Source organism: Chiloscyllium plagiosum, chromosome 18, assembly GCF_004010195.1.
Source record: "Chiloscyllium plagiosum isolate BGI_BamShark_2017 chromosome 18, ASM401019v2, whole genome shotgun sequence".
NCBI lineage: Eukaryota > Metazoa > Chordata > Chondrichthyes > Orectolobiformes > Hemiscylliidae > Chiloscyllium > Chiloscyllium plagiosum.
In genome coordinates this window covers 15,743,899-15,763,244 of record NC_057727.1, presented here as the reverse complement: position 1 = coordinate 15,763,244, position 19,346 = coordinate 15,743,899, and the positions used below count along the sequence as shown (strand labels likewise).

Genomic DNA, 19,346 nt, shown 5'->3' with positions numbered 1-19,346 from the left:
CCAGACAGTCTTATACATACTGTACTGCTGCAGCTTCTGGGCAATGAGGGCCACTGCATCCCACAGACCCCTCTGCCATTGCTCCCTGTGTATGAGGATAAAGTCCCTGATTGTCTACACTACAGAGTCCCCTTCTGATGGGGAGCTGAGCAGGTGCCTGGTCTCCAGTAGTCCTCCAAGTGCCATTGCCTGGGGCATTCCTTCCTTGGCCATTTGCTGAGAGGTACTCACCTGTTTGTGCTCCCACATTCACTAAGCCTAATATACTCACTGAGGTGCCTATATCTGAGCTGGTGTGGGTGCAGGAGATGGATCATCCAAGGCCTTCATACACTTGTCCTCAGAGAGAAAGGAGGTGGTTCTGGGGGACTGTGGCCTATAATGAGAGAAAGGGTGGAACTGAGTGAGATGGGAGTGAGCAGAATGCCTGTTCACCCTGGTGCAGGTGGTGAGGTGTTCTGAAGTAGTAAGGAGGCAGGGCAGAGCCCACGCAGTGTTAATGGTGTGACAACTTGGGGTCAGTGAGAGAGGGTGATAGAAGATGTTGCAGGCATTAGTGAAAGTGGCAGAGCGTGAGGCTTGGTGGGAGGTGGGTGCAGTAGCAAAGATACAGTGAGTGTGAGGTAGCAGAGAACTTACCCTGGCACAGCGGAGATGGCCACTGACCTTCTTACAGCACTGCTGACCATTCCTCTACCACTTGGAGATGGCACTGAACCAAGGGGCAACCTTAAACTCAGCTGCCAGAGTTGGTGATGTGGCCTGGTTTGCCTTTCTCCAGGAAGAAGATGCCCCTCCTCAGCATCACACCCTCGACCAGGACCTCATAGGACTGTTTCAGGAATCCTTAATATTGCAAGTTAGCCCAAAGCTACTGAAGATCTATTTCCTGACACACACTAATACTAAGAATGAATGATTCATGAGAGAAGTGCTGGGTAAATTTCAAAACAAGAATTAATTTCATTGTAAGATAAGGGATGTATGAGGATGAATCTTTCAATTAATGATTAGGTGACAATTGTGATGGGAAGAGGTGGTGTTTTGGTGTTATGTAAGACAGTTAGCATGCATTAGAAGGTCTATAGCTCCCTTAACCAGACAGTGTACTGAAGAGTTGGTCATACAAGGATCTTTCTCAGAAGAATTTGATAGTACCCAGGCTGTATAGGGAGGAAAGGGATTATGTAATGACATGATATTATTGTCAGTCCTGGTGAAATATTTTCTTTCCTTTCTGCACAGTCAGCCCTGAGTGTATGGAGATGGTGGGCAGTGCCAGTGCTTGCTCTTTTCAGGTGGGCCAGTTGATGGTTGTGTCCAACTTGGCAGAACAGAAACCCAGGTGGATAAGATGTAATTTTCTGTTGTGTCAACTCTTGTTATTACTAACATCAAGGAAATTCAAGGCTATAGGGTCCTCTCCCCAAATCTATTACAGATATTTTCTTATAAACCTCAGGTATGAAATATGCTAAATAGGGTTTATAATGTAGACATAGAGTGGATGATTCCCCTTGTGGGACAATCTAGAATGTAAAATGAAGGAGCTGGTCATTGACTTCAGGAAGCGGAGTGGAGAGCACACCCCTGTCTGCATCAATGGTGCTGAGGTGGAGATGGCTGAGGACCATCAAGTTCCTGGGAGTGAGGATCACCAACAATCCATCCATCCCAGCTTAGAAGTCAAGAAAATACAACAATGCCTCTACTTCCTCGGGAAGCTAAAGAAATTTGGCATGTCCACAAAGATTCTTACCACTCTTTATGGATGCATCATAGAAAGCGTTCTATCTGGATGCGACACAGCATGTTATGACAACTACTCAAGACCGCAGGAAACTACAGAGTCATGAATCAGCCCAATCCAACATGCAAACCAGCCTTCCATTCATTGACTCCATCTGTACTTCCCACTGCCTCGGGAAAGCAGCTAACATAACCAAAGATCCCTCCCATTGTGGTTATACTCTCTTTCACCTTCATCTGTCAGGCAGAAGATATAAAGGTTTGAATACACTGACAAACAGATTCAAAAACAGCTTCTTTCCCACTATTATCAGACTTTTGAACAGACCTCTCAAATGTTAATTCTGATCTTTCTCTTCACACCTTTTCTGTAGCTGTAACACTGTACTCTGTTCTGCTGTCCTGGTGCACTTTGTATGGTATCTGGCTGTATAGCATGCAAAATGACACTTTCTACTGCATCTCAGTAAGTGACGATAATAAATCAAACTCAAATCTCGAATGAGAGGTCATAATTTTAGACTAAGGGGCGGCAAAGTGGAAACAGAGATGAGGAGGAATTACTTATCTCAATACATTGTGAATCTGTGTAATTCACTTCCCCAGAGTATAGTGGAAGCCAGGACACTGAATAAATGTGAGGAGGAGTTGGCCAGATTTTTAAATTAGTAATAGGTTAAAGGGTTATGGGGAGCAGGCAGGAAATTGTAGCTGAGCCCAAGATGAGAGCAGACATGAACATATCAAATGGCAGAGCAGATTGACGGGGCTGAGATTTTATGCCTGCTCCTAGTTCTAATGTTCTTAACCTATTCAGAGTTGTTATTACCCACCTCTGTGGCAGATGGGACTTGAATCTAGACCTTTTGTTTAGATCAGAGTGGTGCTAGAAAAGCACAGCAAGTCAGGCAGCATCTGAGGAGCAGGAAAATCGACATTTCGGGCAAAAGCCCTTCATCAACCTAGACCTTCTAGCCCAAGAATGGTACCAAAGTGCCGCAAGACCCTACTACCCAAAACAATTGCATCAAATTTTGAGGTGCATCTCTCTTGTAATTTAAATTGAAACAGTTTGTTTTAAGTCAGGATGATTGTGATCGAGTGAGAATGAAATATTACACGCAGATATCAGCACTTTCCATTATTCAACAATTTGAAGAGTCAAGGAAAGGTGAGAAGGATTATTTAAAAAAAAAGTTCTGGTATAAAATAAACTTAGACATTGAGTCTTTTTTCTTTGGATGAAATACATAATCCAAGTCTATGAAATACTTAAAGTTATTAATGCTGTAGATGGAAGCAGGTTATTTGGCTAAAACCATGACTGTAGAGCAGGTAAACACAAATACAATTGACATTAAAAGACTAGAAAGGGTTTCGCTTCCTACAAAGCAGCAGAAAATTGGATGAAGCTTTCAAAGCAATGATGGACAAATATACTATTAAAACCCAAACAAGTTCTCTCCCTAAAAAAGTATTTGTGTTGCTGAGTTCTTCTGCAGTGCTTGGTTCTCGCCCTTGTAGATTTCTGGCTATGAGATTATGAATTGTGAAATCCATCATTGCATGAATTAAATATAATTCAAGACTGAATATCTGGGCATTTATTTTACTTCAGAGATCAGGGAGAGATTTGATTGAGGTTTATCGTCTGAGAGGTTTCACCTATGATTATTTACCTCCCTCAAGACATTTAATAAACTGGGCAGTTATGAAAATTATATGAAACTCATCAGAAATACATTTTCATTCCTTTTTGTCAACCCTGACAGATATAGGAGAGTATCTGGCATTACCTCAGGAGACTGCTCTCTGACAGCAATGGATCTTGGCTGAGGTGACTTTGCAGAACCTCACCAGTGAAACCACACCATTCTTATTATCTGAGATAACTCAATAAATTCAGATTAGCATGGATGGACTTCTGTATCAATGGAACATCCCATTTTCAAGTCAGAACATAGAAAAAAAAAAGCTATGCTTGGAGATGTCAACAGTGCAAATCATTCAGGATGCCTCTATAGTGGGAATAAAGTAGGAAGAAATATCCAATGAAATGCAAAATAATTTTGATTCTTTGTCATCATTTCAACATTTTGTTATCCTGTTTGCTATCAAAATACAGTTTCCATAATCTGTGTCATATGTCCCAAATTTTGTAAAAATGTAATTCTATGACAATGCCTTATCAAGTCAGGGGTATAATGGAATACTCCTCACTTCCCTATATGGGTGCAGCTCCACTATGTGTGATACCATCCGGGACAAAGCAGCCCGCTTGATTGACACCACATCCATAAGCATCCATTCCCTCCACCATCAATGCTCAGTAGCAGCAGTGTGTACCATCTCCGTGATGTGCTGCAGAAATTTGCCAAAGATTCTCAGACAGCACCTTCCAAACTAGTTATCTCTAGAAGGACAAGGGCAGCAGATACATGGGAACACCATCACCTGCAAGTTCCTTTCCAAATCGTTCACTGTCATGACTTGGAAATTTGCTGCTGTTCCTTCACTGTTGCTGGGTCAAAATCCTGGAATTCTTTCCCTAATGACATTGTGAGTCTACCTACAACACATCGACTGCAACAATTCAAGAAGGCCTCTCACCACCAACTTATCAAAGGAAACCATAGGTGAGTAATAAATGCTGGCTAGCCTGCAATGCCCATATCCTTCAAGTGAATTTAAAAGAAAATCAAATTTCACATGACAACCAATCAGCATTCTCTTCTCATTTAGTTCAAATTGTTGTTCCTTTTAAATTTTGGTATATTTGCAATTCTGGGCTGATGAGTGCAAGATGAAAACTGATGAATGGACTCTCTAGCCTCAAATAATGCTGATCTTGCTAACATTGCTCTCACCCAGTGCACACCCTGTACAATATAACCTCTATGCTTCTGTCTAAGTCTTACTGATTTGCTTAATATGATCTGCCTCTACTGCTCATTAGCGAATGTTTTCATTGTACTTCGGTATATGTGACAATAATTCAATCAATCAAGAAAGAACCTGTGTCTTTTGGAAGCAATATTCAAATATAATATTCTCCTGAAGTTCGATTTAAGTATTCTTAAAAAAATATACTTTTAAATTTTCAAATACTTCCACTGTGGTTGATTAACCACCAGAGCTGTCAAGTTTGAAATTTCTGCAAGGCCAATGTGTTCTCTTGCCGGAAAAATGGGGGCAAGAATAGTATTACTTGAGACTTTGTCTTAAACAAAACTAGAAAGTGCTGGAGAAACCCAGCAGGTCTGGCAGTATCTATAGGGAGAAACACTGAGTTAAAGTTTTGAGTATATTGACTTTTCATCAGAATGGCTCTTATGATTGGCCACATAACTCAAAAAATTAACTATATTTTTCTCTCGACAGGTGCTGCCAGATCTGCTGGATTTCTCCAGCACTTTCTGTCTTTGTTTCAGATTTCCAGCATCTGCAGTTCTTTATTTCTACTTTAACGAGACTTTGTTGAATCCATTTGTCTGATAGTTAAGCATCCAAATAACCAGATATCCTTATCTTTAAATGATATATGTGCAAAGAAAGGACAATAATTCTCCTGAGTTGAGTTGTGAGCAGGTAGATCTGTGTTTCTGACTGCTCTTGGACTTGAAATAAATCTTTTGTCTCTCTTTGCCTTGAACTTTAATATATCTATTACCTGCTCATTGAGAGATGCTCCCCCCACCTTCCATGGCCATTTTCCAAAAGCTGCAAGAAATCTGATTCCACTCTCCTGCAGAAAACATTATGTTCAAGAGGATCTAATGCTATAACGGTCTTCCAATCACAATGCTTGTGTCCCTACTGTGTAGAATGAAGAAAATATTCAAGGAGCTTTTGAGATTAAATTATTACAATAAAAATGCAATGACAATTATATAAAGAGTGGAGCTCAGGCTTATAAGAAAGTATAAAGTATCCCTAAAGTTACTGGATTATTCTAGTTATGACTGCAATTACTGTAGAATGTATCATTCAGAGATCATTAAAACTTAGTCACCTGGGGAAGGCAAAGAAAGAAAGAATTCTAAGCAGGAATTTTAAATAATGAATGCAGAAGGACTTGGGAAAGAAGAGTAGTTTCTGCCAGGAAATTAAAGATCACAAGTTGCCAGGCCAGATATGAGCATCACCTGCTTGATGGGCTAAAATAAAAATTGTAGAGGCAAATGTGACATTCACTCCCAATGCTGACTGCCATTTCTGTATGGCTTTTCTGAATTTTCAAAATTAAGACTGCACTAGGTATCTGGTGAACATATAGGGTTGCGATAGGTATTGCAATGGTGAATGCTGTGTGATAGAGGATATAAAATGGAGGTAGTGCAAGAGAGTTATGGAGTCATAGAGTCACAGAGATGTACAGCATGGAAACAGACCCTTCGGTCCAACTCGTCCATGCCGACCAGATATCCCAACCCCATCTAGTCCCACCTGCCAGCACCTGGCCCATATCCCTTCAAACCCTTCCTAGTCGTATACCCATCCAAATGCCTCTTAAATGTTGCAATTGTATCAGCCTCCACCACTTCCTCTGGCAACTCATTTCATACATGTACCACCATCTGCGTGAAAAAGTTGCCCCTTAAGTCTCTTTTATATCTTTTCCCTCTCACCCTAAACCTATGCCCTCTAGTTCTGGACTCTCCTACACCAGAGAAAAGACTTTGTCTATTTATCCTATCCATGCCCATCATGATTTTATAAACCTCTATAAAGTCACCCCTCAGCCTCCGACGCTCCAGGGAAAACAGCTCTAACCTATTCAATCTCTCCCTATAGCTCAAATCCTCCAACCTAACAACATCCTTGTAAATCTTTTCTGAACCCTTTCAAGTTTCATAACATCCTTTCGATAGGAAGGAGACCAGAATTGCATGCAATATTCCAAAAGCGGCCTAACCAATGTCCTGTACAGCCGTGACATAACCTCCCAACTCCTGTACTCAATACTCCAACCAATAAAGGAAAGCATAAAATGCCTTCTTCACTATCCTATCTACCTGCAACTCTATTTTCAAGGAACTATGAACCTGCACTCCAAGGTCTCTTTGTTCAGCACTTACAAAAAAGATTTATTATAATATAAGTTCTAACATTGTTACATTATTTTTCTGTGATACTTGCAACAACTTTAACTCGGAGCAAGTTAGGGCTGAGTGGGGATGTAGTGTTATGGAGGGGAGGCTGTGTCATGGGGACTTAGCCTGTCACCTGAGCTATATTAAGTATAGTCAGTGAATTCAATTCCTTTGAGCAGTGAACCCAAAGGAATTGTTCCTGGCGTGGATAGTCCTAGGAAAGGGTTTGGTTAAAGACTCTAGTGCTGGTGAGGCTGGAGCAAGGGAAGATAGATGCCTGCTCTTCCTGGTTTTTGGAGATTCCACACAATTAAAACTTTATCATTGGCCTCTTTAGTCCACAAAATGGGACTTCCACCATATCAATGTTGACCCCACAGTCACCTGCCGAACTCATGAGTAAAAATGTTCTCCCTGTAAAGTGAGTCCTCTGCCCAAAGCTGGGTTAATAACAATTGCATTGGGTAAAGCTCTTAACTAGGCATTAATTACCCAGCTGTGTGCCTCAGTTGATGGTGGAGTAGGAAGACTACCTACAGGCCTTCCCACCACAGTTTCCATAGGGGTCCAAGTGAGAAAATGGCAGGGAGCTCACCTGTCACCCTTCCGTCCCATTAAATATTGTAGATTCCACTATAAGTTTCTTTTGGGATTCACTAATTGGCTTCAACATCCCTATAAAAAAACAATGGACTGCAACTTGCAGTTTTTTCTCTCTTCTTTCAGCCTCATCTCCACAGCATCAGTGAAATCTGGCTGGGCTGGTGATGAGATTGAAACATCAAAGCAGAACTGCAAATGCTGAGAGTGAATTATCCCATTAGGAATACAAGTGAGCGTGAGAGAAACAGTCATTTTTCAGAATTTCTGTTTAAATTTAATTGTGGGTCAGTGAGTATTTGGGAGATGAAATGAATGTGATCTCTTCAACAAAAAGAATTTGAGTTGAATGCCCTATCCTTATTTCAAGCTTAGTTTTAGAAATACTTACACTGCACCAATAGCACAACAATATATTTGAATGCCCATTCATTTGGGACTGTGGGACTGATAATATATTTCAATGGTTTTTAATTATTTCTTTCTATTTTCATAGGAACCTTCTTGATGTGGACACCTTCTCAAAGTCAGATCCTGGTAAGAGTTTAATAAAATAAATTTGATGTGGGGGTGCCAGTGTTGGACTGGGGTGGACAAGGTCAGAGGTCACATGACACCAGGTTATAGTCTAACAGGTTTATTGGCAATCACAAGCTTTCGGAGCGCTGCTCATTCATCTGAAGAAGGAGCAGCTCTTCAAAAGCTTGTGATTTCAAATAAACCTGTTGGACTATAACCTGGTGTCATGTGACCTCTGACAAAATAAATTCATTAGCGGGGTTTAAACATTATGCGTGTAGCTTCCCAGACACTGGGGTAATTTTAACCTCTGTTCCCTTCAAATTAATGGTGAGATATGTTGTGATTGGCCTGGGTGGGAAATTAGAATTTTACAAACATGAAACCTAAAGTGATCGCCAATCTCTCGTGGGCATGGTTTTAACAGAGGCAGAACTGGAAGGCCGTGGACTAATCTGTTCCTTGGGAAGCTGGTTGATATTGAAATATTTGTCAGACCCTGTGTGCCTCAAGATTAATTAACTATTTGGCTTAAAGTTAATGTTATCCGGGCTTCAGAAATCCCAGCCAGTCACACAGTGTGAAAAATTCTTAATGCAAAATGTAATTGCCTTTGTAACACAGCTTGTGGGTCAAGAGAAACAGAACTGCTTTCTCAAGTGCTGAAAAGCCAACCCTATAAAACATCCCTTGCTTTATCACTAAATTCTGAACTCTCCCTGACCTCTCCTGATTATCAAACGCCCTCCTCAAGATCACTGACCCTCCCTAGGATCAATGACACCTATGTGATTACTCATCCATTCCTGACCACTAATCTGTCCTAAATTCACTGACTCCCTACACTCCCTATATGAGTGTCAATGGCTTCAATCATGACCACCAAGCTCCCAACACACTCCACAATCTTGATCGTCATTACTGATCACTCCCTCGCACTCCCAGCAATCATTGCTCAACTCCCGTAATTGCCATCAACATCTCCATCCCCACCGAACTTCCAATGCAATCACCAAAGTCTTCCATGGTTTCTAGCCTCATCCCTTGGAATGTCTCTTCCCTGCCACTAATAAAACCTATATATCCACAGCTTTTCACATACAACAGATTAGCTGTTTGTTAATCAGGTTGGGAAACTTTGAAAATAAATCAAAGCATACCCTGAGATTAAGTGCTGAGAGCTTAGAGAAACCTGAACTATGGAGTTCCTGTTCACAACTCCTTCGCTTGTGCTACAATCCCGTATCTTAGTTAATATTGGGCTTCAAATGAATCACATGAAATTTTCAATTGTTCTATATTACAGAGTGTTGGTGGGAGGGCTCTGTTAGAAATCAGTTAATGCGGCATTGACAAAAGAATAAGGTGATGAATGAGCTCAAATTACTTGATTGTATCTTAAACTCACCCAGCGGCATGTTTGAATGGGACGGTGGGGAGGGGCATGGAAAATCCAATGGGTGGTCACTCCATCACTTACGATGCCCCCACTATAATTTTATCATTGGCACAGGTAGCCTGTTGTTCAATGGGTTAATTCAAACTTCAACTGAACAATTAATTCCTACTTAATGGCTCATCTTTTCTGATTTATCTACACTGGCTAGTGAAGGACCCTCTTGTGATGCAGTGGTTGTGTCCTTACGCCTACATAAGGAGGCATAGATTCAAGTCCACCTGCTCCAGGGGGGCATAATGACATCCATGAACAGGGTGATTGAAAAAAAGGTTAAAAAAATAAATATTCAGTCTGGTGGGATGTACTAATGGACACATGAGAGTGCCCCTTAAGGAATGAGACTCCACATTTGTAATTACTTTTAAACAATCTGTTCAGACATGAAGTCATGGTGAGATTGTACAGGACATTAGTGAAGCCTCTTCTGGATAACCTGTCCAGTTCTGGTCTCCCAGTTATAGGAATGATATTATTAAGCTGGAGAGGGTTCAGAAGAGATTTATCAGGATGTTGCCAGGTATGGAAGGTTTGAGTTAGGGGTAAAAGCTGGATAAGCTGGGATTTTTTTCCACTACAGTGTAGGAGGTTGAAAGGTGATCTTATAGAAGTACACAAAGTCACAAGGGGTATAGATACGTTAATTGTAGGTGTCCTTCCCCTAAGATGGGAGATTTCATTACTTGGGGGCACATTTTTAAGCTAAGAGGGGAGAGATTTAAAAAAGACATGAAGGGCAATTGTTTTTTACACCAGAGAGCAGTTCGTGTGTGGAATGCACTTCCTAAGGAAGTGGTATATGTGGGCATAATTACAACATTTAAACCACACTTGGATAAGTACATGAATTGTAAAGGTCTAAAGGGGTATGGGCCAGAAACAGGCAGGTGGGACTAGTTTAGTTTGGGATTATGTTTGGCATGGACTAGTGGACCGAAGGGTCTGTTTCTGTGCTGTATAACTATGTGAGAACACACCTTCCAGAACAGGTTGGGCTTGAACTCCAACTTCCTTACCTTGAGGTAGAAACACTACACTGCCACATCAGCCCCGAAACATTAATGAACCAGTCAGGAGTTTAGAATGGACACCTTAGCTTTCACTTCCAGATTTTATTAAGTGAATTTAAATTCCACCAGTTTGGTTCCTGGATTATTAGTCTGGTCACTTTACTACTATGTGGCCATCTCCTTTCCACACTTGTAATGGTTAATTTTCAGTGCCCAGAGAATTGATTGGCAGTAATTAGCACTTATCTTATCATTAAAATGGGTCAATAGACACAACCATGGGGAAGGAGAAGAACAGTAATGTCATGGGAACACCACCAGTTGCAAGGTCCCCTCTAAGCCACACACCATGCTTTCTTGAATAAATATCAGTGTTGCATTGGAATAAAATTCTGGAATTCTTCCTTGTGGCAGCACAAGGACAAATCCAGCGATGATTTCAGGATAAGCTCGCCACAGTCTTAGTGCAGTAAATTTAGCCACACTGACCTCCTGCAAACAAACTTTAAAGTTCTTCATAAAACTGCCAGTCTTTCGATTATCACAACGCTATCTGAACAGTTCCACAGCTAAATGTGCTACTTTGAATTGAAGCACCTCCCATTGTGCTAATGAAAGGAATGCTTGTTCGTGTACAGAATACAAAATTAGACTGTGATGTTGCCTTTATTAATTAAGGAGGTTGTTTGTGCTGAAGGAGCCAGAAGATTTTTAGACACCATGGTTTAACATCTCATTAAAATAAAATTGGAGTGCAGAGAATGAAAAGAAGCTGTCTGCTAAAGCTTTCGAAACAGAGAATTGATGGTTAAAGTGAATCCTGAAGCTAAATGATTGATAGCTAGCATTTTCAATTCAAGCATTCACTAATCGTGTTTTGCCAGAGATTCTAAAGGTCAAAGACTTCTAATTGTGAATCTTTCCAAAACATCCTTCTTATGTGATTAATTTCTTATTCAGTTATAAATTGTTTCCTCTAGATATTTTGAACATCGCATGGATGTCATAACTTGATGTCTTTTCATTATCATTGATGCTCCTAAGAAGTACATTAACTAAAGGCGCAATAATGCATTTAAAAACACATTTTGACTCACTTTGGTTATAGTTCTGTGTAGGGCATCTCGCTCAAATAGGTGTTAGCTTTAATTGGGTCCTTAATAGTGGATCCTTTGCTGGAATCCTGTCATTCACACACCGCCCCCTTGCTCATTTACGCCTACTTGAGGGCAGTTAAGGAGGGACAACAGATGCTGACCTGACCAATAACACCCACATTGTATTAACACAAAAATAAATTAAATGCTACAATTTTACCCAGTTTACGCAATGTGGATGTTTCCAGGAGGTAAGGGGGGTAGGGACTAACAGCATGTGAAAAGACAGCTTTGAACATTGGCATAGACATGTGGAACATGAACACCATTTTTTGATGTTTAGATACAAGTGATGTGACAGTCTGTGTTGCATTATGTTTCATTGTCAGTGTACCATTAAGAGACACATTCATGACATAATCACTGTATCATATCATGTGATCTGATGGTTAAAATGTCCCAGACTCCTTCTTGACTTGGGTCATAGTTACAAGATGCATGGTTCTCTGTTGTTACCTAATGGCTTCGTTTTAGCTCAGACACGGATGTGCTTGTATTATTTTAGTACATACTTGTAAGAAATGTCCGTAGGAATCTTCAATACAACATATGCACATCTAGTTTCTTATCCATGATGGAGAACAGGTATTGTTAGATATGGTAAAATACCCTATTGAAGGCTAATCCCACATCATCGTTAGCAGCAGTGGCCGTGTTTAAATCAAGGTCTAGGATCTTGGTGGTAAATATTTGAAAGATTAGTTGAAGACCAACTGGAAAATAAAAAATTCGAACAATCTGCAGGATCAGGTTTCTGTGAGTACAAGCAGCCGTAGAAGTCTGCAGATATGCTATTGGCTCGCTAGAAAAAAATTAATTTCTTTTTGATCTAAATTCTTTCATGATACAAGAAATTTCTAAAAGTTACTTTTGTTACAATGAAAAAAGGATGAAGTTGCGAATACAAACAAAACTCACGGTTATACAGTGAACACTTCATATCTCTCTTTCTCTCTTTATAATAAAAAAACCCAAGAGCCTGCTATCTTGAGCAAAAGGCAATTAAATGGTTGTGACATCAGAGGTCTAAAGTACTTCAGACAGAAAATATAGTTTTAATCACAGTAGAAGCAGAGGACTTCTCTGTTCTCAGTTAGTTCCACCATTTTCATTCTTCAAACCAACTCAGAAGTGAGGCAAGCCAATGTGATGCCATTGCTCTTTATGTGATGCAGGCATCAATTTAGAATATCTGGTCAGCCTTAGCTGTGGACCTGGACCCTCACCTCAGCCTGCGAGTCGAGGCCGGGGCAGTCAGTCCAGAGCCTGCTCCTTGCTCTCTAGGAGACGCTGAGCTGGGGTGGAGTCATATGTGGCTCATCCGGACATTGCTGCCTTCACCAGCCACTCTCCAGGCTTTAAAGAAAACAAAAAAAAGAGCAAAGATAAAAATGAGGAAAGGAAAGAGAAAGATATGAGATGGGGCTCAGCCCTGCTATATCGCCGACAAGGATGCGGTAATAATTGATTTATAATTACTCTGTTAAGTCACTTAAATGCTGAATATTTCAGCTCAATTTTGAGTATCTTCAATCATTTCCTTCGGTTTGCATTTTGGCTTGCATTTTGTACCAGTGAGTCTCCAAATAGCTGAGATGTTTGAAAGAGGAGGAAGCATTTAAAGGAATATCAGGCAGGGTCAGCATGTACAAAATAAGCTCAATGTTCATTCACCAGGATCTTTAAGACTGTATGCAAATGCAGTTTGCTAAATGTCACAATGACAGAAATATAGTCCTACCAGAGTCTTCTCTTCCAAAATGAAACTGACTCAGAAGATCTAATTAAAATATCTGTTTGCTTGACTCTCTGTAATGTTGGATGGCTACTTGGAAGAGTCCCAATCACAGTACAACAAGGTTTCAGTGGCATTGCATGAAAAAACGTATGACAGGACAATGGAACATTTGTCCGATGAAATACTTCACAGTTGCCTGGATGAGTGCTGCTCAAAAATATACATGAAGCTTGATATCATTCAGGACAAAGCAGCCGGCTCAGTTTGTATTCTATCTCCCACCTTAAATGTTCATTGCACTCCCCATTATTGGCACACCGTACCTGCAGTGGGTATCATCTACAACATGCATTGCAAGAACTCACCAAGTCCTCCTCGTTGGCACCTTTCAAATCTATATGTACCACTTGGAGGAACAAAGCCTCCGGGTGCATTGAACCGCTGCCACCTGCACCTATACAACATCTGCCAATTTGGCAACAATCACATCTACTGGACCTAGCACAACTGTGTAGCAATTACCAGGGACATCAGTTTACACAAAGTCAGAATTAGCAGCGAGCTCAATGTGGTGTCAATGGCATTTTCAGTACAGGTACCTGTGATTTTGATGGACCATAGCACTATCACTTGCAGTAACACTAACAGTCAGTTGTACTTCCAAGCTTGGTTAATTACAATACTTGGTTGAAACTTTATTGCTGGAACAGCACAGCAGGTCAGGCAGCATCCAGGGAACAGGAGATTCGACGTTTCGGGCACAGGCCCTTCTTCAGGAATCCTGAAGAAGGGCCTGTGCCCGAAACGTCGAATCTCCTGTTCCCTGGATGCTGCCTGACCTGCTGTGCTGTTCCAGCAATAAAGTTTCAACTTTGATCTCCAGCATCTGCAGACCTCACTTTCTCCTCCAATTACAATACTTGCAGATTTGAACATTTCCTTTCCATAAATTTACTTTGTTCATATCAATGCAAGGCTTCTTACCATTGCAAAATTTCTGAGTGATTTATTTTGTCCAACTGAAGTAACAATTAAGAATTTGAATCACCAGCACAGATAAAACTGGCATGACAGTGAACAAAGAGAACAAAGAACAAAGAAAATTTACAGCCCAGGAACAGGCCCTTCAGCCCTCTAACCCTGAGCCGATCCAAATGTACTGTTTAAACCTGTCGGTCCATTCCTAAGCAGTTGTATCCCTCTGCTCCCCACCTACTCATGCATCTGTCCAGACGCATCTTAAATGAATCTGTCGTGCCTGCCTCTACCACCTCTGCTGGCAACGTGTTCCAAATGCCCACCACCCTCTGTGTGAAATACTTGCTGTGTGTATCCCCCTTAAACTTCCACCTCTCACCTTGAAAGCATGACCTCTCATTATTAAATTCTTCACCCTGGGAAAAAGCTTGTCTCTATCCACCCTGTCTATACCTTTCCTGATTTCATAAACCTCAATCAGGTCTCCGCTCAATCTCCTTTTTTCTAGTGAAAATAAACCTAACCTACTCAACCTCTCTTCATAGCTAGAACCTTACATACTAGGCAACATTCTCTGCACCCTCTCCAAAGCGTCCACATCCTTTTGGTAATGTGGCGACCAGAACTGTACACAGTATTCTAAATGCGATCGAACCAATGTCTTGGACAATTTTAACATGACTTGCCAGCTCTTATGCTCAAAACCCTGTCCAATGAAGGCAAGCATACTATATGCCTTCTTGACCACTCTATCCACCTGTGCCTGCACTCCCAGATCTCTCTGCCCATCAACTTTTGCCAAGGCTCTTCCATTCATTGTATAATTCGCTTTAGAATTAGACTTGCCCAAATGCATCACCTCACATTTGTCTGGATTGAAAGCAATCTGCCACTTTTCCACCCAACTCTCCAGTCTATCTATATCCTCTTGTATTCTCTGACAGTCCCTTATGCTTTCTGCTACTCCACCAATCTTTGTGTCATCTGTAAACTTGCTGATCATACCAACAATGCCCTCTTTCAGATCATTTATGTATATTACAAACAATAGTGGCCCAATACTGACCCCTGTGAAACACCACTGGTCACCTTTCTCCATTTTGAGAAACTCCCTTCAACTACTACTCTCTGTCTCCTGTTGGTCAACCAGTTCTTTATCCACCTAGCTCGAACACCCTGCACACCATGTAACTTCACTTTATCCATTAGTCTACAATGGGGAACCTTATCAAACACCTTACTAAAGTCCATGTATATGACATCAACAGCCCTTCCTTCATCTATCAACGTGGTCACTTCCTCGAAGTACTGCATTTTCATTCTTGTTATTCTAAGAATAAAACCAGTAGGTGTTAGTTGCAATCCAAAACACAGCAAGTTGAAAATGATGATTGAAACTCCACAATTGTAATCAGAGCAAAATACCCTGGTACTTCAAGAAGTGCTTTGCAAGCATTGTCCATTCTGAAGAGACTGGAGGCTTCAAAAACAGAGCAGATTTTTTAGAAACCAAATAAAAACCTAAAGAACTGCAGATGTTGGAAATCAGAAACAAAACCAGAAATTTCTGGAAAAGCTCAGCAGGTCTGGCAGCATCTGTGGAGAGAAATCAGAGTTAATGTTTCGAGTCCAGTGACTTTCTTCAGAACTGGTGGTGGCTTAGAAAAAAATGTTTTTTTTTTAATGCAGAAGATAGAGTAGGGAGGAAGGGGAAAAGAATAAACGATAGTTAGAGATATAGCCCAAAGAGAGAGAAGAACAGTTGGACAATTTGTAGAGCTGAAAACCATCCTTTATCCCTTGTAGAAGTTTAGAAGCAAAACCCAAAAGTAGAGAGCAGATCCCATTATCAAGAACCTCAAATCTTCTCATATAAGGGGCTTCAGTTAAGTTTGAAGGCTTGAAGATAGAAAGTAGATTAGATTAATACCATGGAATAGATGGTTGTCTTATGTGGAAAGTTAGGATAGGCTGGGATTGTATCCGCTGGAGATTTTTTAAAAAAGTAAGAGATGACTTGATTGAAACGTATAAGATTCTGAGAAGTGTTAACAGTTTGGACATGGAAAGGATGTTTCCTCTTGTGAGAGAATCTAGAACCAAGAGTTGCTGTTTAAACTAAGGTGTGGACAATATCTAGGCTTGTGCTGACAAGTGGCAAGTAACATTCGCACCAAAGAAAAACCATGCTATGACTATCACCAATAAGATACAATCTAAACACCACCCCTTGACATTCAATGGTGTTATTTTCACTAAATCCTCAACTGTCAACATCTTCGGGCTATCATTGACCAGAAATTCAACTAGACTCACCACATAAACATAGTGGCTACAAGCGCAGCTTAGAGGCTAGGAATACTGTGGTGAGTAACTGACCTCCTGACTCTCCAGCGTCAAATAATGGAGCTGGAAAAGTACATCAGATCAGGAATTCATAATGAAGGGTGAAACGTTGACTCTCCTGCTCCTCAGATGCTGCCTGACTTGCTGTGCTTTTCCAGCGCCATACTTTTCGACTCTGACTCTCCAGCATCTGCAGTCCTCACTTTCTCCTGATTCCCCAAAGCCTGTCCACCATCTACAAGGTACAAGTCATGAATGTAATGGAATACTCCCCTCTTGCCTGGATCAGTGCAGCCCCAACAACACTCAAGAAGCTTGACACCATCCAGAACAAAGCAGCCTGCTTGATTGGCACGACATCCACAAGCACTCACTCCCTCCACCACCGATGCTCAGTAGCAGCAGTGTGTGCTATCTACACGATGCAATGCAGAAATTCACCAAAGATCCTCATACAGCCCCTTCCAAACCTACGAAGGACAAGGGCAGCAGATATATAAAGGGATATAAAGGGAGTAGCACTACCTTTAATTTCCCTCTAAGCCACTCACCATGTTGACCTGGAAATATATCACCGTTCCTTCACTGTCACTGGGTCAAAATCCTTGAATTCTCCCCTTAATGGCATTCTGGGTTTATTCACAGCAGGTAGATCGCAGTGGTTCAAGAAGACAGCTCACCACCACCTTCTGAAGGGCAACTAGGCTTGGGTAATAAATGTTGGCCAGTCAGCAATGCCCAAATCCCACAAAAAATAATAAATAACAAAAGAGGGGTCGACAATTTAAGACAAAGTTGAGAAGAATGTTATTTTTCACAGAGAGATTTGTGAGTCTTTGGAAATTTCTTCCTCAAAAGGAGATGGAGGTAGAGGTTTTGAATATTTTTAATGAAGAAGTGCTGATTCTTGGTCAGCAACATGGTGAAAGGTTACTGGCAGAGGGTGGGAATGTAGAGTAACCAGACCAGCCATGATCTTATTGAATGACAGAGCAGTATATCCAAGAGTTGAGTGACCTAATCCTGCTCCTAATTATTCTGTTTGCTTGTGCACCTTCTCTGTAGAATATGAGTAATTTCTGATTTGGCTGTACAGTAGATGCACATAAAGTCAAGGGCTCTTAGCATCTTTATCCAAATGTTTGCTTGGGCACTGTATTTCTGCTTAGAGTGGTGAAGAGCTTTGATGAAGGGCTTTTGCCCAAAATGTTGATTTTCCTGCTCCTCGGATGCTTCCTGGCCTACTGTGCTTTTCCAGCACCACTCTAATCTTGACTCTGATGTCCAGCATCTGCAATCCTCGCTTTCACCTACTGTATGTCTGCTGCTGTTGTTGGAAGTTGGAAAACGCCCCCTTTTTTGAGGCATCTGATTACTGGGCTGCTGCTCTTTCTTGATGCAATAGTTAAACAGTGTGGAAAAGAACTACTGACTCCAAAGTTAATCCATTAACCCATCAATGCTCTTTTCCCAAGCCTTTGGAAAAGCACCTCATCTGAGTTGGGTCACACCTGCTCCACAGCATTGATATTCATCATACGTTGAGTGGCAATAGAGCTACATCATACTTCTCCATTGTCAATTGATAGATGAATTTGTCTTCTTAACTTTGTTTAGTTTCCTTAATTGGGAGAAATATCAGCAGCTATCAGTGTATAACATTACAATGAGTACTTGGCAGCAGGCCCAATCAGTAGTCTGGAGTCAGGGCCACAGCGACTGCTTGCATTTGGAGAAGATTGCTTAGAAAACATGGCAGGAAACTGTAGAAAGTTGTAAAAACAATGGAGAGGTCCTTAAGATGAATGCATGGGCCGTGTGAATGGGTGGAGCCTCAGAAAAGGTGGAAGTGTGGATGTGCAGGACTTTGAAAACTTGATGAACTGAAACTTGTGAAAGATGGAGGAGACGAGACTGTAAAATGCATTAAAGCAGTTAATCCTTCAAGAGGAAACCTCCGAATCTGTGCAGTTCTGACTGATTCTCATTTGGAAACAGGATGCGCCATAACCTAACTGTAATGCATAAACAATATACTCTTCCTTTTGACTTATGGAATTTTGCAAAGTGGAAGGAGGCCCTTCGGCCCATTGTGACCACATTGGTAATCAAGCATTTACTGCTGTTGTCCCATTTTACAGTTCATGGCTTGGAATCTTGTATGGCATTATGCTTCAAGTGATCACCTTGTGACTTCTTAAATACTCTGCTAGTTCCTGCCCCTACTACCTTTTCAGATAGTGAGTTCCATTTACCCACCATCCTCTGGGCTAAAATAAAATCTTCCTTGTAAGTCCTTTGGTTATTGACCCCTTTACTAAGTGCAATATTTCTTCCTGTCTATGCCCCTCATAATTCTGTACACCTCAATCAGGTCCCACCTCAGCCTTCTCTGCTCTAAGGAAAACATTCCCAGCCCAACTAGCCTCTCTTCAACTCTTGAAACCTTTGAGGACTTGGTATGTTTCATTTCAACTAAGAGCCCCATTGACAGCCCCATGTTCCTTCCAGTGGCAGGTGTTTAGCAACTGTGGTGGACTGACCTGGTCACTTAACTCAGTGAACAGTGGATCTAAACATCAATCAAGCTATTCCTTCTCAGAAAATATCCATCCCTGGACATTTACATAGCCATTAAATCTCAGGGGATGATATGTTCTGTGTTGGTTCAATGCATTACATTCGACCTGCTGAGATCAC

The 19,346-nt window shown here is 41.1% G+C and overlaps 1 protein-coding gene across 3 annotated transcripts in view; it reads left to right on the top strand.

The window, feature by feature from the left end:
• The window catches only part of LOC122558872 (copine-9-like), a 404,993-nt gene that overhangs the window by 36,180 nt on the left and 349,467 nt on the right, over positions 1-19,346 (top strand). For all 3 annotated transcript variants that reach the window (XM_043707758.1, XM_043707757.1, XM_043707755.1), the window contains exon 2: positions 7,939-7,979. In XM_043707758.1, coding sequence (XP_043563693.1) covers positions 7,939-7,979 — 41 coding nt within the window. The remainder of the gene's footprint in view (positions 1-7,938; positions 7,980-19,346) is intronic.